Consider the following 27,963-nt stretch of genomic DNA (forward strand, 5'->3'; position numbering starts at 1 on the left):
TAGGTTGCGTGTATTCAAAAATACATAACTTGTCAGTGATCTTTTTAGAACGGAGAACAAAATCAAATAAATTAAACCTATGGCTGTTAATTTAGAAAATGGAGACACTGCTGCTTAGTTATTTTTAGTAAGAGATGAGTTTAAGTTTCTTACGATAGTTGTAAATTTGGACAATCATTGTTCAAATACTAAAACTATAGCAAAGTGCTTGTATTAGCTTAAAGTACAATATGCAGATTGTCAAAAATAACGTGGCGCAGCTACCGCTCTAGAAATCGAAGTTATTAGTGAATATCTGCTTACGTAAATGTCAATTTCTCAGCTCCTTTTTGGTACCACTTCAGTTTATATGAAACCAAGCAGTGAAAAGAAAAGAAAGAAGAAAAGAAGAATTTTTAAAGGTGATTCGGAAATTATTATAGTAAAGAGTATTTTTTTGTTCTACAAAGAGAAGAGTTCACGGCTCTGGTTTTGGAGGGTTGGATACCGGGTTCTATCGACATAGCATCGCGCAAGTCAAGTGGATAATACATACATAAATTAAGCCACGAAGTCGCAATGACTAGGAAAAGTTTTCTGATTCATGAGACTAACCATAGTATAATATTATTGAAACTAAATATACTAATATTATAGGTAATAGAAAAGTTAAATAACTAATATCGCACCTTTCTGTTGACTTAGTTAATAATATTTCTTGTCTTCATAGCAACTAGAAAAACATACGTACAATTGCGAATATTTTGGACGGTTAAATTTGAGGGAACTGGATTCTGTAGGTGAGAGGCGATTTAAAAAACACTCTGCTTCATGATAAATATTATTATAATTAAATTACAAATACTTTGTACACTATTACACCATAATAAAAATTATATATTTTTATAAAACTCTCAGATGTTGCTCTGACCGTGTCTAGATGAGAAGTTCTTGTCTTCACAGCCGAGAAGATAATTATATGTTTTAGACATTTAAAATAATTCCATCGAAATCTGTAACCTTTCAAACATGTGTCAAGTGTTGCCGGCCATTACTTTTATATTCAAACTCCAACAGAATATCCCGGAATTGTGTCTATAGATTCAGAGATAAATTGTTGATTTATAGTTTTATGAATTATGAATACTGTTAATAAGAACCACATTAATAGTATTAATAAATTCATAATCATAACTTTTTGAGTCTTTATATTCGAACTCCTATGCCTTAACTAAATTAGAAAAAATCTAGAGAAAAATATACAAAAAACACAGTTCAGCTGTCACTCGTGGTTTATTTTCGTCATTTCATTTGTTAAGTGAACATACACATTTCAACCTTTATTGTTCGGAGACTTACAAAATTTTTGTATCCTTGAAATTATTATGTTCGTTTTGATAAAGGTAATAACATTGTATAAAATTAGGGCTAATTACCAGTTCAAAAACAAAGGATTTGAATTTTTTGTTTGAAATTAAGTCGTAATGTTTTGAAAAGTTATACTTTACGTTTCTGAAACGTAGTAAATAATGTGTAGATAGTACATGGCCTCTTTAAAACGCAATAAGGCGTCGTAATCTTAGTTAGACATAATAAAACGTAATTTAGCAATGGCTTACTTCGGAAGACGCGATGTTACGTATAGTGCCCTGAGCAACGAAATCACTCCACCTTTAGGTGGATTGGCTGACAATGTGAACATAACGTCGCCTAAAGGCAGTGTAGATGCTGATCATGAAGATTACAGTAAGGTGATCATCCACGAAGTGCCAAAAACGAAAGGTAAACCACATTGAAAGTTATTGTCTTTGTTCAATTTTTAATTAACAGCAAAACTTGCAGTATAATTAAATAAAAATTAAAATACAAAATCAATTAAATAGCTTCAACTGTGCTAGAAATACAATAATTTACCCATATTTAAGAAATGTGTTCTGTGCAGTGCTATTATGATAAAAACAAATTTCTTTAAGTTAACTAACAGTCAACATAGAAATAGTTGCAGCAAATGAAATACAAAATGATTAAAGCTGTCCCTTTTTATTGCCCTTGATGACAGGCAACCATACAGCCCACCTGATGCTAAGTGCTCATTATTTCCCAAACTGATAACAGGTTCAACCAGTTTGCCTGACCGAAATATTGAGGAATGTATTTATAATCATTACATGGGCCCAGAGTACAAAATAAACTTACTTTTTAAACTACCACCTTAATAACATTGCCAGAAATTTAATGTTTATGGCAGTAGATCTATTTTGTACTTTTTATTTTCTAATTTACCTATCACCAACCATTAAACAAGCAAATTATGTATTACAGGAGGATGGAATCACATAGATGATTTAGATTCATTCTTTGTCAGAATGTATAGATATTATGTGAGAGGAGGCTTTTATCCAATGATAATGTCAGATTTGTTTTGTCTGCTACAATTGATTTTTATCATGTGGTTCTCAACATTTCTCGTGCACTGTGTAAATTATCCCAGATTGTTCAGGAATGATGAAATCGCAAACCGAAGTGAAAAACTCAGCTTGAATGATGTAATATATCCAACAGATGAGTGTATTGAGAGCATATCATGGAAATGGTAAGTTAAAGTAACATGTAAAATGGCTTATATTCTACAAAGTGACAGAAATATAATACTAAATTGTTTTCTTTGTCATAAATGTAAAAAGACTGGGATTTGTTGTGATAGCCTAGAAATACATTAATATTGAGATTTTGACTCTGTCACCATGTGGATGATGCCATTCACATTTTGATATCTAAGCTCTGATCTACTTAACACTGGTTGGGCTTTGGGCTCATTCACCAATCTATGCAAAAAATAAAATATGTTTTCTTTATTGATTTTTTATTTCTTTTAGGTGGTGTCTCATTGTTTTATGTTCTGTCATATGGATTATGAGATTGTTCCTGTCGATTTACCAATTATACTATGCATATGATACAAAGCTATTTTACAACAATGCCCTCAAAATTAACGAGGTAACAACTATAACTTTATTACCTACACGATTTGCACTTGAAGTGTTATAATAGTAGTTTATATGAAGCTGTAATAGCTGGGAGGCAATTAGCTTAATTTTTTTGAAGCTTAAGTAAAATCAATTATTTAATGTCCTTTTTCATAATATTATCTAATTAATATCCTTATTATAGAGTGATCTGGCCTGGGTGAACTGGTCAACAATACAAGATAGGGTACGTGAAGCACAACCTGAACATCACATGTGTGTTCACAAGCAAGAGATAACAGAATTAGATATATACCATAGGATACTCAGGTGAGGAAAATATGCTAATATCGTCTTCTCGCATTAAAACTGTATAATCTCAAAACTTACTAAATATTACAGGAGAGTGTTTTAAAGGTTCAACAAGTGATATTTTTAATATTAATCATCTTTGCAACATTAATTTTTTAGTTTTTACCAGTTACTTTATTTGCCTTTTAAAGTAAGATAAAATTATGTATTAATTTTGTTAATAGTAATCAAAGTATAGGTAAAGTAAAAAAAAAAAAAAACTAAATTTAAACTATGCTCTTTTGACAGTATTTATGAGAAAAATACTGGTGATACCAAACGATTCTGCATATTAACTGAATTTTGAATATTTTTGGAAATTGTACACTTTTAATGCGAAAAGACGATATGTCCATAAATTTAAGAGATATAAAGGTTTTTTTGTGAAGTATCTTGGAAAATATTAAATGGTTCTTAGATGCCAAAAAGTGAAATTGTAAAGGTCAAATATGTTGAAAAAGGAATGAGTCATAACCTGATGATTATATTATGTGTATGTAGTCTAGGCTGCTTTGCACTACTACTATAATATCTCTATCATCAGTCTATAATTGTGTTTTCACATCTCCATTTTGAAGATTATGGGTAATCAATATATTAAAGCATGTGTTACAAATTGAGCTTTAATATCTATAAATGCCGATAAGGCCCATTTCTAGCAGTATATAAGTGTTTGCATATGATGACAATGATGATGTCTGTACATTATTTTCCAACATAATTGAATCTTTGAATTCAAGGATTTAATATTCACGTTGTAGTGCCTGTGCGCCACATCATCAGCATAATAATGTAGTATTATTTTTATTTACTGATATTTAATTATTCACTGATTAAAATATGTATAACAAGTAATTATTGAAAAACAGGCTGGGATCTGAATCTTATAAAGAGATTATAATTGTTGTATTGTAAATTCTCTATGTAGACAGAAGATCTTGGTGTTCCTGTATTTAAAGCATAATGAATCTAAGGTAACTAACTCTAAAGATACAAAATTATGTACGATTAATTAGAATTTAGTAGGTTCCATATAAATTTACACTCCTTTAAATTGTTTATTACAAATATAATGAAAATACAAAAGATGATAACAACAAGATATTCATATTAGTACCTTAACATTGAATTGTGGAGTACTTTTGTAAATTTCTTGTATTAATGTACAAGTGTCCCCTTACTTAATTTTTAGTAGTTTAGTAAAGACTTGACACAATCTATGCTGATTGAAGGACGAAGATTCAATTAAATTTTATTAATGTTTCTTTACTGAAGTTTGTGTTAATATTCTACAGCACATATTCGGATTTTGAATATGTAGTGTGTATCTTGATTGCCAAATTTTCATTGGTTCAATTATCATTGTTACAGGTTCACAAATTACATGGTGGCAATGGTTAACAAGAATTTACTGCCATTGCAAATACATATACCATGCGTTGGTAACTTTCATTATCTGTCGAGAGGTTTGAAATGGAACTTGGAGTTTCTCTTGTTTTGTAAGTACAATGCTCTTGTTTACATGTTAACTCGGTACGTCATTAATCTGATAATTAGTTTCCTTTTATAATATTCTTGTGCAAACTGCAGTTTAATAAACTCATCTCCCATAGACACAATCCACTGAGCTTCTCGGCGGTTCTTCTTAGTCGATCTTGATTGCGATCCGATGGTAGATTTTATTGCTATTTTTTTAATTTTTTATTGCTTAGATGGGTAGACGAGCTCACAACCCACCTGGTATTAAGTGGTTACTGGAGCCCATAGACGTCTACAACGTAAATGCGCCACCCACCTTGAGATATAAGTTCTAAGGTCTCAGTATAATTACAACGGCTGCCCCACCCTTCAAACCGAAACGCATGACTGCTTCACGGCAGAAATAGGCGGGGTGGTGGTACCTACCCGCGCGGACTCACAAGAGGTCCTACTACCAGTGATTACGCAAATTATAATTTTGCGGGCTTGATTTTTATTACACGATGTTATGCCTTCACGTATTTCATTAGAAAAATTGGTACCCCGCCTGTGGGATTCAAACACCGTTGCATCGCTCGTTACGAATGCACCGGATGTCTTATCCTTTAGGCCACGACGACTTCTGGCGAATTCTGTAAAACATTGCTCGTGCTAAAGTTAGTGTTAGCCAATTCTCTCAAGTTGAGCCCGTGAGCTCACCTACGCGAAAAGCTGGATTAGCTCGATAAGCTATCAGACAGTAGGTAGGAAAAAAAAAACTCATCTTAGGACTCCTCTTTAAGTTAGATGAGAAATAATCTGAGCAACATTACTAGATATAAAATAGGATCATTATATTTATTTAGACCAAAATATTTTTTAATAGCAACATACATATTTCGATTCTAGAAGTTTTCATTTGCAAAAATTATTCTTTAAATTATTTTTCATGCATGTAAGTTATTTTTGTTTCTATAGCTAGTCCGTGGAGTCCATGGGAGAACTGCTGGCAGCTCCGTAGATGCTACAAGGAACATTCAAAGAGAATGATTCTGGCACGACAACTCCAAAGGCAGATTGTTGTTCTTGCATTACTCAATTTTCTCCTTGCACCATTTATTCAAGCCTGGCAAATATTGTATTTCTTCTTCAACTACGCTGAGGTATGTATTGTGGATTTTTATTATGATTTGTGTATGTATTGTATTTGTTGCGGCTTTGTGACTTATTTTAGCATTCGCGCGTTTTGCTTGCGAAATAATTTTTTTTTGTTAGCTTTTTGTTGATTTGTCCAGTTCCGTTTATTAAAAGAGAATTTATTATTTTTAATGTATGTACGCGCAAAAATTTTGAACTTAAGTTATGATGCTCTTTTTGCTCTTTGTTCTTTGATGACGATGTGCAGGCAATAATATTTATGTTTAAAAAAAAAATAGTGTGTGTATGTGTATTTACTATATTAGCTTTTCCTAAGTTATGGTATATTGAGTTTATAAAACAGAAAAGTCGCAGAAAATATTGAAAATTTAAAATTTAAAAACAAAAACAAAATAAATTAAAAAAAGAGGAAACAATGCTTGATAATGATACATTTAAAAATGTCACATTTTAGTACCTCGAAAACCAACTTAAATGTTCCTTGCTGTGCAATTTTGTTGCAATACGCGTGCTTCAGTTTTGATAGATCGCTGCGAAATCTAAAAATAGGCACTTTCTAACGTTTGTACTCAACAAACGTTCACGATTGACTTCCACGCTGAAGGAATAACATGGTGTTATAAAAATCAAACCCGCAAAATTATAATTTGCGTAATTACTGGTGGTAGGACCTCTTGTGAGTTCGCGCGGGTAGGTACCACCACCTTGCCTATTTCTGCCGTGAAGCAGTAATGCGTTTCGGTTTGAAGACTAGGGCAGCCGTTGTAACTATATTGAGACCTTAGAACTTATATCTCAAGGTGGGTGACGCATTTGCGTTGTAGATGTCTATGGGCTCCAGTAACCACTTAACACCAGGTGGGCTGTGAGCTCGTCCACCCATCTAAGCAATAAAATACGTACATAAGATATGTAAATCGCATGTTATTTCAGTTAATAAAACGGTCGCCTGGATCGTTAGGGCTTCGTACGTGGTCTTTATACGCTCGCGTCACCCTGAGGCATTTCAATGAGCTCGAACACGAACTACGCGACCGACTGAACCGAGCCCACAAGCCCGCGACGAAGTACCTCGCCAGCTTCACATCGCCCATAACTACTGTTATAGCCAAGTAAGTGTTGATACGTATCGACGCTTGAAAGGCAAACGTGACTAAGCGACGATGCGGTAGGCAGCGGTTTGGCTCTGCCTCTGGCATTGCTGAAGTCCAATGGGCGACGGTAACCACTTACCATCAGGTGGGCCGTATGCTGGTCTGCCGACAAGGGCAATAAAAAAAACTGCTTTGTACATAAATCAGAGGCAATAACCATATTCGATGCGCAAAATAAATATATTTCTAGGTCTATTAAAATCATTTCAATCCTACAGCCAGATTCGTTAAAATAGATTTTTTTTCAGGTATTTCAACTTTGAATTAGTCTACTGTAAAGTTCACGCATTGTCGCTTAGTCACGTTTGCTTCTCAAGCGTCGATATGCAGAATGTAACGCTGGAAGGTCACTCTTTCGTATTAGAATCCATCCGTGAACCATCTTGTATAAATTGATAGACCTCATAATGTGTACACCACTAAATTTGAGACACAAGTCTTGTTTGCATAACCGCTGACCACACTTCGATTGCATTGCGACAGAAGTATGCAGGATGGTGGTCCTAATTTGTGCGGTCTTACAATAATTAAGTTTAACATCGTACGCTGTATTGTAACTCCGCACAGGTGAGTATTGCTGTCCTGCCTCTATCCCCGTCAAGCATTGTGGGCTCCGGTCTTAAGAATGAGAGGAGTGATATTAATATATTTGAGACATTAATCTCATGCTTCAAAACTACAGTGGCATATATTTGGGGCTCTGGTAACCACTTTATGTCAATTACGTCAAAAACAATAAAAAACAATCAGACATTATTCTTTACGAGTGATCCCCCAGAAGTTGAAATTCGATAATTATTAATTTAAATCATAAGTTTGAACATTATTATGGTTCTATTGTCAAAAACTTTACTTCTATAATCCATTATCGCCAAGGCTACACTATAGACAAATAATATTAAAGATCAACAATATTGGTCTCTTCTCAATCAGACCAAAGACTTAAACAATAAACAAAAGAGTATATGCATGCGTGTGTGTGTCAAATATAAGGTAGTGTGTGTAACGTTTTATTTATTGATTTAATCATTTTTTATGCATAATTTACAAATATATTAGCCTTCTACACTCCTCTTTATCTATACTAATATTATAAAGAGGAAAGATTTGTTTGTTTGTTTGTACTGCATTGACTCCGAAACTACTGAACCGATTTGAAAAATTCTTTCACTGTTTGGAAGCTAGTGTGAGCCCCGAGTGACATAGGCTATAATCTTTTTTGAAAAAAATTAGGGATCCTTACTAAAACTCCTGTAATGTAACCCAAAGTGTAAAAAAAAAATACCTAAAATATTATTTATATCGCGTTTCCTGCGAAAACTATTGATGATAGAATAAAATATGTACTACGACTTTGTAGAACACATTATTATTTACAAAAAGTGTCGCGACAGCATATGTCTAGCTATTGTAGTTATGCCGCAATAAGTGTTCTTTTATTTAAAAAAATAAAACAACGTCAAATATCGTTGAAATTTTTGTTAAATACCCGAGCGGAGCCGGAACGGGCCGCTAGTTCTCTATGAGGGTGGGAAATTTCATACTCCTCCGTCCGCGCAATTTTCGTAAAAAGGGATGCAAGTTTTTGATTCACGTATTAATAAATAGATATAATATTAAGTAAGGATATAATATTGCTACTACCGACAGTTTAGATTAGCCTAGAAATTATCTAAATATTGAAGGGATTTATTTCGCAACTATAAAAAATGATACACATTGTTTTTAATTGTTTTCCCTAAAGCAGTCCCAGTTTCGGTTTCGAAGGGCGCTTATCACCTTTATTGCAATGTCATCGAAAATCGGATCTCATATCTTAAAGTGCATGATAGAATGTACGTTCTAATTGTATATGGACCCAGATAATTGAACTCTGACAGGCTTTAAACAGATTTGTGACGTTGTTTGAAGTTTGATCAACTGATACCGGATTTTTATACAATATTCTATAACTAACTTGCGACCCGCCCTCGTTTCGCTTAGGGAACTGTAATTTATTATTGATAACAGTATTTTTCCACTATTTAATGGATGGTATTATACATGTAAACCTTCCTCTTCAATCACCCTATCTATTAAAAAAAAAGGCATCAAAATCCGTTGCGTAGTTTTAAAGATTTAAGCATACGTAGGGATATAGGGGACAGAGAAAGAGACTTTGTTTTACACTATGTAGTGATAATGTAATTAATTGTGATCTGGGGGATATAATGCTTTAATAATAATAGTCAACCGAAGCAATCACGTTCAATATACTTTTGCTAAACTGTAGAATTAAATGTCTAGAACTATGGGATTTCACGATTAATATGCTCGCTTATATCATTCTGCTTGATCGGGACTGCTTAAACAGATAAGTGTCAATATCGTTATCTTATTTACTGTTTGTAAAACATTCATTTTCAGAGTTCATAAGTTATCATTTGAAGATAATTTTGTTTTAAAACAGGTCGCTTTTGTGATTGTACAGTTAAATACCTAATCAAAACATTGCACACGCAATGTACGTATTAATCACATAATCAAATCTGACCCGCTTTGGTCTTTTGGCGTTTCGATTTTGGTTCGATCACCATCAAATTCACAGTATCACTCGCTAAGACAATCGAAATATTTCCTGGAAATTTCAACGAAATCGGCCAAGCCGCTTCGGATTCTATAGAAGACATACATACACAAATCAACCATTACATGTACATACTAGCTTTTGCCCGCGACTTCGTCCGCGTGGAATAGTTACTGTGGCATAACGCAAAATTTTACCCCCTCTTCATTTACGTAAAGAGTGAAAATACTTTTGAATAATAGAATGTTAAGGAACTATTTAAGGTATCAAAATCACGCTTTTTAACCGACTTCAAAAGAGGAAGTTATCAATTCGACCATAATTTTTTATCTATGTATGTTCACCGATTTCTCGAGAATGCCTGAACCGATTCTGATCATTCTTTTTTCTTTTTTTTTGTTCGAAAGGATAGTCTTCTGGAATGGTTCTGTTTACATCAAGATGATGATTGGATTTTGGAGAAATCCAGAAAAATCTGTAATTGTCAAAGCCTATCTTGAAGTGATTTGGGTGTTTCAATGTTGTAATGAATAACGTATTTATTTGGATAAGGGTTAATATCAATATCATCTTTACACCTTCACAAATAATGCTTTATTTTAGAACAAATTTGGTTAACATAAAAAACGTTATAGTGAGCCAACCTTAATTTATAGACATATGCTGTCGCGGACTTTTTTAGATCTTTTAAAGGAGAACAATTCTCTAATACATACTTTAGCGAAACTTTAACCGTTTCCATAGCGCAGGCAGTGAAAGCTCTCAAAAGAAAAAAAAACCCGATTTGACACATTCTTTATTGGTGCTCCGCTTGTATTGGTCTTAGCGTGATATTATATAGCCTATGCTTTCTATACTTATACTAATATTATAAAGAGGAAAGATTTGTTTGTTTGTTTGTTTCGAATAGGCTCCGAAAGTACTGGACCGATTTGAAAAATTATTTTTCCATTAGAAGCCGACATTGTCCCTGATGAACATAGGCTACTTTTTTTTAAAAAAAATATTTTATTTTTTTGGTTTCATGTGTAATTTAATGTTTCCGAAGCGAAGCGAGGGCGGGTCGCTAGTCTTCAATAAATGGGCTACTTAACATTGAAAGAATTTTTCAAATCGGACTAGTAGTTCCTGAGATTAGCGCGTTCAAACAAAAAAAACAAACTTCAGCTTTATAATATTAGTATGTAGTATTATGTATACTATAGTACTATAGTATGTGTAGTAGTATATAGTATGTATGTAGTAGATTTGCTTCTTTCACTTATTTTATTTTAAATCGTATACAAATATAGTAATCTATACCATACTAATATAATAAATGTGACAGTATGAGTGAGCTAAATCATGAAATATTTTGGCTCATGCTCAATGAATTTGGAAGAAATTTCTCATACAAATAATTTGCAACCTTGATCACACAAAGCATAGTTTACACGTACGATAGTGTGTTCATTGGTTCGTCATATTACGTAATGGATCTATAAATCGATTGGTAATTTATAGACATGGGAGAGTGACGAAAGCAAGTTTTTGTGTTGATATAATGCAACGTGTTTTATTTTGAATAACAATTTTAAACACACAGATAAAGCCAGCGGGTGCATCTTGTTAAATATTTATTTTTTATTTATGTTATATATTTACAGTATGTTACAGGTTTTATTGACGTTGTTGATCAGGCGTGTTTAAATCGCGTGCAGTTGTCATCAGCTAAAAACCAGGATGTCTAGGATATTTTAGAGATATTGTTTTTTTTTTACAGAAATGTAGTGTTTCTCTCGGCCAGCGTGTTGGGTGTTTTGGTCTTCCTGTCCGTCTATGATGAAGACGTGCTCACTGTGGAACACGTGCTCACTATCATAACGGTTCTCGGGTGTGTTGTGGCCGGCGCAAGGTAAGAGTAGTTAAATACTGTTTTATGTACTTATTTATTTAGGCATTACTTGATTTCGTGCATACTGATAAACACTAGAAGAACATTATACATCTAAGTATCGCTTAAGATAATAAAACCTTATGTACATTTACAATGGATATAATTCCGTGTTTAGACAAATATGCGCACGCTTGTTCAATAGCAGTAACAAAAAACGAACAAGAATCATGTGGGTAAGGATTATTTGTCCAATATTACATAATTATGTGGGAACGAATCTAGATTATGTTTTTAAGTTAGTTTTTTAAGAAAATGATTTAGTAGGATATGTGTAATTGATGTGAAAATTATATCCATTTGGATTGAATAGTTTAATTTCTGCAATAAAGCCCATGATCCCAATTCAATAATTCCAGTGCGCATGATATCTTATTTCCTCGTCAATTGTCTCAGCAGGATTCGAGTTATTAGAACTCAAGCCTCAAACATCAGCCACGGCCAAATTTAATTAAACTAGTGGTCCCACAGTAGTCGAAACTCGACTATAAGTAAATGAAATAATAAGTTTAAACATTATTATAGTTCTATTGTCAAACACTATTATACTTCTATAATATAATCTTCCATAGATAAATAATATTAAAGACAAACAATATTAATCTATTCTCAATTTGACAAAGACTTTAAACAATAACAAAAGATTGAAAATTGACAATAAACAAAAAGTAATTTATGTATGTATGGGTTGTGTCAAATATATTATGGTAGTGTGTGTAATATTTTTTTAATGATTTAATGTATTATGCATAATTAAAAAAATATTAGCATTCTGCACTCCTTCTCTATATTCGCTATAAGTGTGGGAAATTTCATACTCCTCCCTCCGCGCAATTTTCGTTAAAAAGGGGTACAAAGTTTTTGCTTCACGTATTAATATATCGACGCTTGAAAGGCAAACGTGGCTAAGCGACAATGCGTGATCTTTACAGTAGACTAATTTAAAGTTGAAATACCTAAAAATCTATTTTAACGAATCTAGCTGTAAGATCTGAATGATTTTAATAGACTTAGATAAATTTTTTTGCGTATTGAATATGGTTATTGCCTATCATTTATGTATAAAGCAGTTATTGTCGCTTAGTCACGTTTGCCTTTCAAACGTCGATATAGATTTAACCACATGGATTCGTTTTGAAACGTGGTTTTTAGGGCTCTAATAGGCGACGAAGAACGTCTGGGCGGTGGTTGTACGGGCCCGGCTCGCGGCGAGGAGCTGTTTGTTCAAGTACTGGGACACGTTCACTATTTGCCAGCCGCGTGGCGCGGTAGGGCCCACACGAAGGACGTCGCAGCACATTTTCAACAGTTGTTCCAGTTTCGGGCGGTACGTTGTTTTCCGAATTTATTATCGGCTTGTTTTTTTTTTTTTGTTAATTTGGATGCCTCCGCTCGAGATGGGTTAACAGATCGGAAGTGTGAATTTCGTTTGGACTGTGACCAATCGAAATCATTTAAACCAATTTTTTTTTGCTATATGCTGATAGCTTTGTGAGGCTATTTCAGCGTAACCTTAACTAGTAGCTCACGGGGCTCAAACCGGAGTGTTGCTAACACTGACCCTAGCAAGAGCAGTGCTTCGCAGAATCTACCACCGGATCGGAAACGCGACCCAATGAGAAGATCCGTCGAGAAACTCAGTGGGCTGTGTCTGAGGGTTAATTTACTCGTGGAGCCCTTCGTCGCAAGCGACGGATTCGAAATTATTTGTTTAATGTGAAATTTTATTATCGTGTTTTTGTTATTTATTATATCTTATACTGCAGGTTTACATAATATTCGAGTTGTTAAGTCCTCTGCTCTGTCCTCTCGTCCTGTTGTCGCTTCGGACACGAGCACTCGACATCGTCGATTTCTATAGGAACTTCACAGTCAACGTGCTGGGTATCGGCGATGTGTGTTCATTTGCGCAGGTAAATATCTAACTAATATATACATAATATATATATATATATATATATATATATATATATATATATATATATATATATATATATATATATATATATATATATATATATATATATATATATATATATATATATATATACGTTAGGAATATGTGGTAAATAACATTTAAACGTAATAATTCTCGTAGTTACGACGTTTTATTTAATTACTCCAATAGCGCTCATATAGTGCCCTACCATCGTCCTCCCCAAATTAAATAAAAATTATGCATAATCACTAATTGTTATAAAAATATATACATAAATATAATTTTTTTTCCTAAAGAAGTTTGTCGTTAATTTTTCAGTTCATAAATTCAACTAAGTGTGAAGTCGGTATTATTTATATATTTATATCATAGAATTCGAGACAACATTCAACGTAAAAGTCATTTAAAAAGAAAAGCATTTTTGAAAATCGTTTCAGCTGGATATACGACGTCACGGTCATCCTGAATGGCAAACACCAGGGAAATATGCTGAAAAAATGAACGGTTCGTTGTGATTCTTATTTTTTTAAATGAATAATAGAGAGGGTAGTCCACAGATGTTCAAATTTGACCATAACCAATGTAAATTGGAACTCAATTTTTTATTACTCAAGTTTCTCGTTTATGATAATTTTTGAAGATTTTAATCAATTAATTAAGTAAATTATTACAGTCCAGTCCAGTTTTATTGGTCTTCTAGGTTAAGTGCTAATTGCAAACTAATCAATAAATCGTTTGTTGAAATTGTAAATAATCAGAGGGTCAGTTTGGACGCTGTGATTCTGTATAAAGTATGAATTCAATCAGATAGTAAAACACCATTTATTAAGGGATTTGCAAATTTATTTATAGAGGAAAAAAGTGTTAAACCATATTTTGTATAACTCATATTTCTGGTGGTATTACTGGTGGTAGGACCTCTTGTGAGTCCGTGCGGGTAGGTACCACCGCCCTGCCTATTTCTGCCGTGAAGCAGTAATGCATTTCGGTTTGAAGGATGGGGCAGCCGTTGTAATTATACTTGAGACCTTAGAACTTATATCTCAAGGTGGGTGGCGCAGTTACGTTGTAGATGTCTATGGGCTCCAGTAACCGCTTAACGCCAAGTGGGCTGTGTGCTCGTCCACCCATCTAGAAATAATAAAAAAAAAACAAAATATTTACTTATCCCGATAGGCAGTACGCAGTACGATCAAGGTGAAGGTGGGAAGACTGAGTTGTCTCTGGTAGCGTTTTCATGTCGGCACCCAGGCTGGCAACCCACAGAGCCATCGCAGAGGTACTTCCTAAAATCACTGAAGCAGAGCATGTACCAAGCGATTCCTTCCAACAATCAACTCGTAAGTGTAATATTTTAGACTAAACACTTTACAAGCTTATTCTCTCAGTGTGTAAGCATATAATTGGTCGTATGAATTAAAATTAATATTATATGAATTAAAATAAATTATATGAATTAAAATAAATTAATAAATCTCAAATATTTTTAAGAGGATTAGAGTATACACTATATTATATTTTATTGTATTTACCAATTACCAATAAATAGGAATAAATTATGAATATTTATTTAATACCAACAATTTATTGAAATATACACATCTATCTATTTATTTTGTATAACTTTTAAGAAGTAAATATATTTGTACATCCAAAGTTTTAAAAAATAAAACGGATGTTTCCTTTAGATGCTTAGGTACAAATTGATCTGAATAAATGGACGTATCACAAATGTAAGCTTTACAGAATGAACCTTCTGTAGTTTATATTCTATTGTTAACACTTTCAAATAAATAAAAAATAATGCATTTTAATAATCTAGAATAATGTAAGGATACTAATGAATTGTTAATTGAATTAAACAAACATGAGACATTCGTTTGAATTCTTAGTTTATTCACGCGTGCTAAATATTTTTTATAATATTTACAAATATGTATGTTTACAAATTCTATAATACATATTTACAATGGAAATATAGCTTACATTTTAAATTGGTACAAAAAATTATAATAAAGTGATAACATGGAGACGATTAAATCACAAATTGATGCAAAGCATATTTTACTAAAGTAGAAGGTTGATTTTTTTTTTTTAACAAAAACATATTTTTACACTTACAGAATAGAACCATGCTTGGTTCATATATCCAGCAGAGTCTGTTCGGTGCTGTAACTCCACTTCCAGCCGTACTCTCATATTATCCGCAACAGACCAAGCAGAACTACAGGTTACCAGTAAGTAAAATAGAATATTAATTCAGAACAATAAATAATAGTTTAAAAAAACTAAAGAACACGCTTTATATAAAATTCAACTAAAAATAGGAAATAACAACTTTTTTTTACACTTTTTACTCGATAAATCTACAAAGTTTGAATGAAATCTGGCCGTTTAAAGTGGTTCAAAGTCGCGTCTAAAGAACTCAGTTACAAACATACAAACATACATACAAGTGAAGCTAATATAAAGCGTATAAAAATAGATTTAATTTCAAAACGCCCCATCAATAGTTATCACTACACCGATCGGACTTTGTATCGAAGTTTGACTACACGTACAGGATCGGCGTGAAACGTAAGCTCTCGCTGATCACCAAACATATGACTGTAGAATTTGAATTTCATTGAATCACTACTAATTCTTATTGGAATAATTGAGTCTCATTCATCTGGCCAGAGATTGAATACTATATTAACGGTTTCAATCGAGTTTCAATAAAGAGCGGACGGTTAGCGTGGTATGATGGACATGTGAAGCGTAGAGAGAAGATGCATGTGACAAGGAGATGTATGGAAATGGTAGTGCAAAGTAGAGGGGGAAGAGGTCGACCGAAGAAGACATGGATGGAGTGTGTGAATGATGTTATGAGAGAGAGGGGAGTGAGTGTTGAGATGACGGCTGATAGAAGAGAATGGAAGAGAAAACTTAGTTGTGCCAAACCCATCTAGACCCATCCCATTAATAAGGTGAAGAAAACGAAGAATATTAACGGTTTTTTTATTGTTTAGCTGGGTGGACGAGCTCACAGCCCACCTGGTGTTAAATGGTTACTGGGGTCCATAGACATCTACAACGTAAATGCGCCACCCACCTTGAGATAAGTTCTAAGGTCTCAGTATGGTTACAACGGCTGCCCCCCCACCCTTCAAACCGAAACGCATTACTGCTTCACGGCAGAAATTTTTTTTCGAAGAATTTTAATCAAAAAGTTGTGTAGAGTTTAGTATATTTTTCATTTTTTTTATTGCCTTTTAGGCAGATGAGCATACGGTCCACCTGATGGTAAGTGGTCACCGTCACTCATGGATGTCAGCAATGCCAGGGGCAGAGTCAAGCCGCTGCCTACCATAAAATATAATATCGAACATGGATAGAAAGATGTAAAGATTACGATATTTTCCCCTACCATCGATTTCAGTAAGAGCGAAATAACTGATAAATGAGAGTATGTCTAATCGAAAGATACGTTTTCAGGAAATGGACGAGCTGAGTGATGAAGAGGAACCGCCGATCCCGGGGCCCGCTTCACGTTCCGCAGCTCGTTCGACGTCCTTAGGTCTCGCTGGTGTCAGTTCGGCTCTCGGAGTCAGCGCCGTGGGGCTCGCTCCCCAGCAGCAGCAGAAACCGGGCGACGACACGCACGACATGTCCGTCAGCACGCTACATCTATACGACTTGCATCTGTCGAAGGTATGTGTCGTGGCGGGCAACCTCTTTGATAAAAAAAAACCCTTTTGACAGGTCATAAGAACTACAATTTTTTTTTGAAGGGATTTTATGACCTGGTAACCAAGACCTTTAAGTCATGTCTTATTTTAATTTATATTCTTATATTTATGAAAAATGATAATATTGAGTGAAATGAAATGAAATGATAAGAAATGGTATGGGATGATATATAATCTCAGTAAAATGGTGGTCGTTTACTGAATTTTTTTTAGTGGGCTTGTTGGAGGATCCCAAGAAGTTACGTCCAGCGACTTTGTTTCATTTTCCCACATTTGTGCACTTTCACAGATATTAAATGGTTAATAAACCACCGTTATTACACATTTAAACCTGAAAAACACTAAACAGACAAAATAAAACAAATCACACTACTTCACTCCTCGCGTTCCCGCCAAAAAGTCCTAAGAACTACAAAGACTAGACATAGACACAGATTAAGACAGACATTTCACAAGAATTCAAAAATAAAGAGTGTAATGGAACGAGGGCGTACGTGACTAGCGGCAGGTGGTACATTTTTTGACTTCCTAAAAGACGGACACAAACGAGACGACAAGGAATGAATTGACCGTTCTCATCTATACTCTATACTAATATATATAAATCTACAGGGGTATTTACGGATGTTCCGTTATAATTACTGAACCATGCATCCGATTGACTTGAAACTTGGTATTCATGTAGAAAATACATGTACTTAATGGACAGATTAATATTTATATGAGTGTTGGACTCTACACCAGTACAGTTGCGGGGGCGTTAATGATGAGAATCTTTGTGGGGGTGAGAAATAATAATGTTAATTTTAAATGCCCAGCGAAGCGGACGGGTACAGCTAGTATACATATAAAATAGTCGACAAAAGAACGAATCGACCGTTCAAGTGGTCCTCCTACCGTTCAAGTGATCCTTCGACCGTTCAGTATGAATTACTTTTCCTTTACCCGATAGTCCCAAATATAGTCCCAATACCTAAGGAATCTGAGATGCTAAGACGATATAAAGATAATTCTCGGTACACGATTATGTCGCTTCTCGATTTATTCTCGAGAGGTCCGACTCAACTGACTCGTCTGTAATTCAGTTCTGTATATTAGACGAGATAACAGAAAATATATATCGAGGGGTGAAAGGCTATTTGATTTAAGCGAAATTTCGCTTAATACGAGACATTTATCTTTGTAATTAAACGTCGGGCTTTTTTAGTCGGGATTTATTTTTTTCCGTCCAAGGTGTCATTAGTACTCTCGTCTGTCTTCATTTTTGGAAGCGGTCTCCTAACACCCAGTATATCTATATATTAATACGTGAAGCAAAACTTTGTACTCCTTCTTACGAAAATTGCACAGACGGAGGAGTATGAAATTTCCCACACTTATAGAGAACATAGAGGAGTGCAGAATGTTAATATTGTTTTTAAATTATGCTTAAAAAATACATTAAATAAAATAAAAAATACATTACAGACACTACCGTGTATTTGACAAACACACGCATGCATACTATTTGTTTATTGTCAAACTTTTCTTATTGCTTATAGTCTGTGGTCAAATTGAGAATAGATTAAATAAGGTTTGTCTTTATTAATATTTTTCTATAGTGTAGTCTTGGCGAAATTTGTGATTACAGAAGTATAATAAATAGTTTTTGAAAATAGAATCATAATAGTGTACAAACTTATAATTTCAATGAACTATAATCGAATTTCGACTACCGGGGGACCACTAGTGTATAATATATAAATGTGTGTGGTGTATGAATATTAAAGTTATCCTAATATTTCAGGCTGGCCCAAGTGAATCCGCGTGCTGCACTAACAACTGCAGCGGGCGACAGCGTGACGAGGGCCCTTACCACTGGGGCACCGAAGAGACGCCTCTCCTACACCGTCCCTAACATTGGACCTTGTCCTCGCCCTGCGTCCCGAAGCATCCAGTCTGGGTGTAGAACATCGCAGCGCCGAGGCAAAATCGACGACCGGTATACTATGTTAGTGTCTATTTTAGATAAACATGAAACTGTTATTTGCGTTCTTTATGCCCTAACATACGGGTCTGGACTCTAATACTGTTTTTATGTAAACGGTAAAGTGTGTGTTTTTGCGTTTGGATGCGCCATTATTTCATCGTTAGTCGTCTGATGTATGACGATTAATTTGGTTTATTCGCTGTTATGATACGACCGTTTAGAACGTAGCTGTGGTCTCGTTTGGATTAAAAAAGAAAAAAATATATTTTTGTTTTGTTAAATTTTCATTTATATAGACCGGTGGTAGTGGTGGCTAACAAGTTGAACGGTAAACGTTATTAAAATTATTAAAAACTGATGACTCGGGGTTAACGTTCGTACATGTGTGGGGGTAAGCATTCGCCAGCCTTCATTCGGGGTTCATTAACTGAGGTTGTTGACTTGTAGGTTTTGTACGTTTTCCAATGACGGCTCCGCAAAATAAAAAGTAAACTACACTGATTGAATTAGTTGACTCCCAAGTTTTGTACGCTTTCCAATGACGGGTTCGCGAAATGAAAAGAGAAGTGATAATGATATCGATTTCTGGATTAGAATTAGTACTTTGTTTTCTTTTTTTTGTTAAGGTACCATATTACTTGAGTCTTGTGTTTAGGCCCGGTTTCTTTGCATTCTGCGTTTTAAACGTAATACCAATATTTCAAAATAAAAGTATAACCGTACAAACATTTAAAATCTGTAGCAAACGTATAAAAAAGCTAAAGCATTTTTATTGAAACAAAATGAATAATTAACAAATTTCTAATTTTGTTTCTATCAAAGTTGCCTTACTCTGACTTGTTGCTCGTCTTACCACTATCACTAAATAAAAACAAAATAGAATGGCACGTGAGCTCTTTATGTCAGATTCTTGTTTGTATTGCGAAGTGACGTCACCAGTTTTGGCCAACACATTGGTGAGCTTGGTCAAATCACGTCACCAATTTGATGAGATCGAGTATTTTTCTAGCATAATGCAAACGATACTAACAGGTCCGCATTCTAAAGTCGTATCGTAAAACAATATGTAACATTGATGAGGTTGGTTACAGATTTGCGCGCCCCTACTTAGAATGTGTTTGCGGATAAGCATACAAATTTGATCCGCTTCGATTTGCCCAAAAGAGTAATATATTTTTTGAGTCACGTTTTGAGGTGATTTTTTACCATAATAGTGGTCAAATTACGACGAAATTTCTATGAACCCAACCACGGATAGTAAGGTCGATTGTTTGTAAAGGAATTGTTGCATGACGTGGATTTGACATTTAGATGAATGCTTTTCAAAGCTGGTACTCAAAGCGCTTGGCTTTGTTTTTCTAAGCACGTTATTTATGTATTTATGCAAATCTGTAACCACAGTCTGTATTGATAACATTTTGAAAAAAATGAAAAAAATATATATTTTTGTAATTGTGTATTTTTCGTAGGTTTTTGATTTGATGGAACGCATCTGTCATTAAAATAGGGTTATAACACAATATGACGGTTGCAAGTGAATACTCAATTCAAAGCCGGTTTGCATAATACATTCGTGTGTGCTAGCTCTTGGATGCTGATCAAATTGATTTATGAAACAGGATAAAAAATTAAAAAAAAAAACGTTCTCATGATTAAAATGTGATAGAAAAAGTGAAAATAAAAAAAAAAGCATCTTAATATAGAATACGTAGTTGTTACATATTTTTCGTATACTTCTTTTAATATATATATACTCATTCCCAAAGAAGCGATGTAATAAAATTGATAAAAAATTAATAAAATTTATTTCTTTACATATTATGGCTTTAAAGAAACAAAAATGGTTATTAAAGCAATACTAGTCTAAGTGTAGTTTTTTATAGTAGTACACGTATTGCAAAGCTAAACATTGGCTCAGATTTTTTCACATTTCTTATTGAAGTGCGAATATTAGTAGACAATGCTACTCTTACATTCGTTTCGAATGAAGATGTTTAATTGCTTTAGTTGAAAATCGATGCATATTTTAATAGATAAAAGAATTTGATTACTGTACTTGGGAATTTTTCATTTCTTCGTTTTGTTTGATTCTCTATAAAATGTAAACACGTCAAGAAGTGGATTTTAGTAATTCGTTCCTTTTTTTACCCACAAAAATAAAGAATTCCTAATTTTCTAAATCATGAATCAAGTTTTTTTTAGATCATTATCGCATTGTAAGCTACGTTTGCAAAACTAAATTATTCATATGTCAACCTCGTTCAGCATCAAGTCTAAGAACTAAATTGATTCAGGGATACAATATCCAAACAATGGTGGCCACAAACAGTCCTACTCCAGAGTAGGTTAATTTCTGGGTCAGCAGTTTCGCCGAAAATTTCCTCAAAAACATCACATTAACCTGCTACAGCTAATTCTTAACTAATTTTATTGCATTAATACAAAGTTTTATTAAACGAAACTGTTTCTTCGGCAACAATAACACTAATCACCAAAATAAAAATTGCTCCTTAGAGATAAATCAGGATTACTACTAACTTCCGCGATAAAAAAAAAAAAAACGAATGGTGAACTATATGTGTGATATTGGTATGCACCGAAAATTCGAGGGTTGTCGTCGCAGCCAAGTCTCTTAAAGATTAGACACTAACGATCTATTTCTTCTCTATAACACCAGACTTGACACAATTAAGGCCATGAATGCCCACCTTTTGGTACTTAAATCGTTGCTATACCAAAAATACGGCACAAGTCAAGTTTGCTTACTTTTCAGCAAATAACCGGAGACACATTTAAAGATTTTTCAAGTTACAAGTGTTCGCTTTTCAATAGCTAGTAATATCTGTTTAAGTGTTTGTTTCTACTGAAAACTAAGCAAGTATGAGTGATGGGTTGATATTGTCAAAAATTTGCATCACAAGATGACGGAGTATTCGTTTCGATTTTGACGTTCTAATTTTGACAGCTGTCAATAAGTAGAGATGTGCAAACGCATTTCTATAATACTAATAATATGAACTAAGAACCGATACAAAAATATATCTCCTCTGATGTGTTTCTGCAGTAGATATTGAGACAATATTTTTCACTCATTTCTTGCTCTGTCGGTTGGCCTTATTTATTCGTTGTGATATTTTCAGTCGAACTTGTGATTTAATACTTATATAAATGAGTACTTATTCTACAAAGATCGGTTGGCAAACAAAGCGAGCGATTTATTTCAAAATTTTGCATATTATCGTGTTTATGAAAAAGATATGAATACTTATTTTTGGATACCTATGAATATTTTTCAAAATTTTTGTAATCGTGAAAACTTTGATAGTAGAAAAAGGTAAAATCATAAAGAAAATAATATAAGAAGTTTTTGTGGAATACCTTTTTAGGTCACAAATCGTGTTCATAGAATCTGAAGCAATGTTATATTAGGTGAGTTTATTGATAATGTTAACTCTTTTTTATTTCGACACTTGGGAAAGAAATGATTGTTTGAACATCAGTAGGGAATACGTAAGAACGTAGGGTGCGCATAATGCTGCTTGCTCGCTTACGCTAAATGCTCTACTTGGAAATATAAAAACGATATCAAAAAATTAAAAAAAGAGGTATTTGTTCGTTTAAATATCTTTTTTATATCCATGTAAATTATAGAAATATTTTAGCAATTACAGAACGAAAGTTATGTTTGAAAATTATTAAACAAAAACAGTGATTACGGGAACATTGTCAATTTCGATTTGCTAAGATGTTATAAAAAAAATAAACTTTAAAGCTACGTAGTACGAATATGCTTAGTTTACTTTTAAAATTTATAATGTAAGGTTGTGCTTAACAATATTTCAGTACAGCGAATATGTAATTGTAGAGAACACGAAACCAAATCCTATAAGATAAACATTTACGAATAAAGACAAGGAAGGGCTTTGAAGTATGTTCTTGATTCAAATTTAGTATTTGTGTAAATATAGTAATAAAAAAAAATTTGATCGGGCATTATTTTAATTGGGCTGTGAATTATTTGATATCGAAGTTGAAATTTTACGTACAAAATAGCTTTATCTGGTATTTTATGAGACTTTTTATATATTGGAAGAATAATGAAATGATAGAAATCAAGCTAGGGCAATCAATATAGGTGTTTCAGTGGTAAATTAAATGAGAGTATTACAGCTTCTGTGCTGATTAAAAATTAAAGATCTCTTTTTGTTATTGGAACCCATGTTTGACGAAAATAAGTGCATTACTCTTTGAATAATAACTCTATAATTATTTATTTCCTTGCACTTATACCTTATTGTTGTGCTGTTGCCAGTTCTCTCTAGAAATATTTCTCTTTAATATAGTAGTCTGTGGTTTATTAACCTTAAAAGAACGATACTACATGATGTATTATAAAAAAAAATCTGTTTAATTTTGATTTTGTTGATTTCGCAGTCTATCCTTTTCTAGTAATGCACAAACGTGTTTACTCGTATATTTAGTTAGACATTTGGCGTGGAAGATTTGTAGTCGTAGTTTTATTATTAAAAAAATATGTACATTTTTATGTACTTAGTTGATTTTATTTTTATATTTTTTAACAATGTCATGTAATGGAATGGAAAGGAATGTTGTTTGTGATGTTTTATTTTTATTTTGTTGAATCCATGATGATGAAGTCCATCATTTAACTATGACGGGTAATTTACTAACAGTGTCTAATATTAAGTAATTAAAAAGTTAGTAATATCTCGGTAATGACAAATTATAATAATACGAATATGTTGACCGTTACAGTTAAATTTTGAATCTCATCCTTTAGTTTTAATGTTGAGTGTCCATTTTAATTAAATATCTAAATATACATGCGCCTTTTATATCGAATTCTCCCTTTAACTAACGTAATGTATAATTATATTTTCAATCTTAATTGTATATTTATAATGTTCTATGAGATTTATTGTAAAAACAATGTTCGAAAATTCCCTTAACTGAATTTTTATAGTTACGGCATTGAGTCTTCTTGGTTTAAATCGGTTTATTAATTCAGGAATAGTAAAACATTTGTCAAATAAATTAAATTCGATGTTTATTGGCTAAAAGCTGAGCCGAGTAGGCATTACTCAATTACGTAATATTATGTTATTAATGAAAATGAAAAATAACCTATCATATTAAATTATGTACTTGCACGAATAATCAACTACATGAGCAATACGTATGCGCAGGCATTTGACAGTATTGCCATATTCGTCGTTTGGAAATGTTTGTTGCTACAAGACAAAAAGACAAAAGTTGCGCCATGTTGTCTAATGTCAAAATTTGAAATGTTTAGCCAAGTTAGTGTATATTGGCGATTGGTATATTATCAAATTAAATTATCTAAATTAAGTTTCGGTGATCAGTGAAAAAAAACAACTGAACAATTTTGTTAACAAAATAACAAAATCTTTAATAATGTTGTTGTGTGCAGCGGCCGATCATCGCGAACTATGATAATTTAGATTGGGATTTAAGAACTTGAACGACCATACCGTTTATAGATTGCGTTTTATTCGTTGAATAGCTTTCATCACATGTTTTCGAACAGTTATTCTTTGAAAGGCTACAAATTGAAACAATTTAGAGCTCTTTTAAAAAAATAATTTGAAAAAGCTTTCAGTGTTGGTTACACGCGTTGCGTTTTTAACTTGCTTGGATTTGTCGAATCGCGGGCGTTATCACGAGACGTCAAACTTTTGAAATGTGACGTAAGAGTGGTGACGTAAGAAACGCTGGTACGGTGTGAGTAGCGATCAGGATAGTGGCTGACAGCATCAAACTTAAAGTTATCCGTGTGTGTTCATGTGGAATTAGCGGCGGACCGCGCGTCGTGACTACGGTGCTTTGTCATTTCAACCGGTTTGTTCTTGTTGCCTAACGCCTCGCCAAGAGCACAGCGCTCGCGATCTATATGCTACCAAGCACTTAGACGTAAACAAAAAAAGTATTAAATTATTTTTATGAAAAAAACAAAAAAAACGACCAATTTCGAAATACATTTGCAATATTTAATCTACCTCTTTAACTGTACTAGATAGAACTATATTATATTTATATAATGACGTTTATGTATATTTTTTTAAATGCGTATGAGCGAAGCCCTATCCGATGTAGGTCGAGTCAGAGTACAATTAAAACGTCATAGAAACATATAAATACAGATATCGATAAAAACGGTTGTTGTGAACGTTTCATACACTTTTGGTCAAAAATTATGTGTAATATATTCCGACATTTCAATTTAGAACATTATTTATATAGGAATTATTAAATTATAGAATTCACGAAGTCACATGCATGTGAAATGTTGAATGCATGTTGAAATATAATGTTAAAAACTTAACATTTAATTATTTGAGGTTATTTTTAGTGGTGATTTTATAAGCAATATTAGTTGGCACTGTTTATAATCGTAATGTTATGCGTAGCTTATATTGACGTGGAGAAAAAAGAGGATTGTGGATTTAATAATAAAATGTATTTTCATTGCACCCGAATGCAGGAAAATTCATGAGATTGTTGTCTTTAAGCACTAAAATCCGATATAAAATTTTCGAGGGTAGTTGTCATTTCACAACAGTATTTATTTTAATATAAACGATTGACTAATACCATTTGGGCTGTATCAGCGATAATCTCTAGACGGCTGTCACAGTTTAATCGTATTTTGTATTATTTGTCGACGATATATTTAAAAATTTCATAATATTTTTCTATTTCTTCACTATAAACTTTGCGCTGTACGTACTCTCAATTTTAATAATTACAATTACATTTTTGTAGAGTACTAGCAAAATGTTATACTCAATAAAGCCATTTATCAAGCGTATTAGGTATTAATAAGAAAAAAAAAATTAGCGAAAAGCTATAAATAAATACAAAAAAAAAGATATGTACGAATAGCTATTACGGTTTGAATATTATATTATATTTATAGATTAGTCTTGTGATGTGTTCATTTTTAATATTTTAGTGCCATTTTACATTGGCACGTTTCTTATAATATGTGTGTAATTATTTAGTAATTTTCGTCGGTTAAACTGTCATGTATGTACGATTTGTAAAGTTTATTTGTAATCAAACAATATTTGTGATTGAGGAGCATCTAAACAAAAATAAAGACATCAAATATCGCATTATTTTTGGTAATTATAATATAAAATAATCTTCATATATCTTAAGAATTTTTGATTTTAATATGAAACGAAATCTCCCCGTTGTTGATAACACAGTTACAGATTCTTGTTTCCGGAAAATTTGGTTATTTATGTTCAGATCAGTGTAATGAGAAACGTAAATACGGTATATTTAAATTGCCACAGTTAAAATTAAATGTCAAAATATAATTTGTCAGTTTTTGTTCCGACTCTCGTCAATATTACTACGTACAAGGCGTATTGGGAAGTGTTCTTGAATTCCTAACTGAAAATAAATTGGAAGTATCATTAATGTATTAGAATAGGGATAATTCGTTTTAGTAAGATCCGGTGAGTTCGTGTATCGTAGTCACTCCAACCTAGGCGTATTCCGCCTTACTACGATCAGTTAGATGACAGTTGAAAATAATAAAAATAGCATCAAAATAATAAAATTTACGAATATGCTTTTTGCAATCAACACCACTGTCTTTATTTTTTTATAAGAACCCACACCTTTCAATACACCCTGTATTATATGCACACCTATGTATTTAGTATTAATGTCTTATAATAACCAGATAGGTAATTTCAGTCAATCTAATTTTATGAAACTCGAAGGTGAAAAAAAGCAAATGTTTTGGTACCTTTGCGACGTTTTCTTTATTTTATGGAATGATTTTGAAATTGACCCTTTTTTTTTAAAATCCCCTTAAAATAAGGAAAATATGTATTATTGCACTTTAACGTAGATAATTCAAATAATATACATAAAATTAGTAATAATCATTCTCTTTATTGTCTCTGGTATTGCGTCATAAGGCTATGCAAAACTAAATGCTTTGTTTTACTCCGACGAAATGAAGGCGGTTATTTAATTTTTGAATGAAAAAAAAGAAATGACTGAACAACTTGAGATCAAACTTTACAAAAAATATTAAAATGAAAACGTTCAAGAACAAGATAGTAAGTAATGTGTGAATGGAAAGGAATTCTAGAAATGAATATTAACGAAAGAAAGATAAATAAATGAAAAGCCACAATTATGGTATTGTCCTTTTTACAGCGATATATTTACATAAAAATTCAGTTTCAGTAATTTTATTGTCTATTTGTTTTATTTTAATGTCAATTTTATTGACCGACTCAACGATTGATCCAAAATTGGTTTTGTATCATCTTTGATTGGAATCATTGATGGATGCGCATGAGCAATTATTACAAGTACAAAACTAAAATTGAGGTTTTTCTTTGTTTTTGTTTTAACGTTAATGCAAATTGAAATCGTTAAACATTGCTCTCAATTAAAAAATATTAACAGTTTTTCGTTGATCACGTAGTGTAGTTTGTATCGTTTGATTTCAAATTGTCGTTAAACTTTTTCATCCGATACCTGTAAATATTTAGCGCAATTTATTTAATTATAGAAAATTTGATAAGTTTATTGTGATAAAGATTTTTATTTCCGTGTGAGTTCGCCTTGTTTATAATATAAAAAAAAAAAGTAGAATTGTATTAAGAAACATGAATTATTTTGGTAACAATAATACAATAGCATTGTCGCTATGTATCACGACGTTTAATAAACATAAATTATAGTAA

General features: G+C 32.8%; 1 protein-coding gene across 1 annotated transcript; it reads left to right on the forward strand.

Annotated features, from left to right (window-relative positions):
* The first annotated feature begins 1,258 nt into the window (after positions 1-1,258).
* Positions 1,259-27,963, forward strand: LOC101740431 (autophagy-related protein 9A). The gene is made up of 15 exons (XM_012696351.4): positions 1,259-1,761; positions 2,302-2,572; positions 2,856-2,976; positions 3,151-3,275; positions 4,668-4,795; positions 5,733-5,917; positions 6,846-7,024; positions 11,395-11,526; positions 12,718-12,892; positions 13,332-13,478; positions 13,942-14,008; positions 14,681-14,844; positions 15,628-15,741; positions 16,982-17,197; positions 19,022-27,963. Exons 1-15 carry the CDS (start codon positions 1,590-1,592, stop codon positions 19,130-19,132), a joined length of 2,307 nt encoding a protein of 768 aa, XP_012551805.2. The 5' UTR covers positions 1,259-1,589; the 3' UTR covers positions 19,133-27,963.

This window comes from Bombyx mori, chromosome 1, assembly GCF_030269925.1.
Source record: "Bombyx mori chromosome 1, ASM3026992v2".
In the NCBI taxonomy this organism is placed as follows: Eukaryota; Metazoa; Arthropoda; class Insecta; order Lepidoptera; family Bombycidae; genus Bombyx; species Bombyx mori.

Excerpts from the sequence above, each read along its gene's own strand:
- LOC101740431 (XM_012696351.4), top strand. The coding sequence starts at position 1,590 with ATGGCTTACTTCGGAAGACGCGATGTTACGTATAGTGCCCTGAGCAAC. Across the intron at positions 3,276-4,667 it reads ATATACCATAGGATACTCAG|GTTCACAAATTACATGGTGG; the intron begins GTGAGGAAAATA and ends TCATTGTTACAG. Across the intron at positions 13,479-13,941 it reads ATGTGTGTTCATTTGCGCAG|CTGGATATACGACGTCACGG; the intron begins GTAAATATCTAA and ends AAATCGTTTCAG.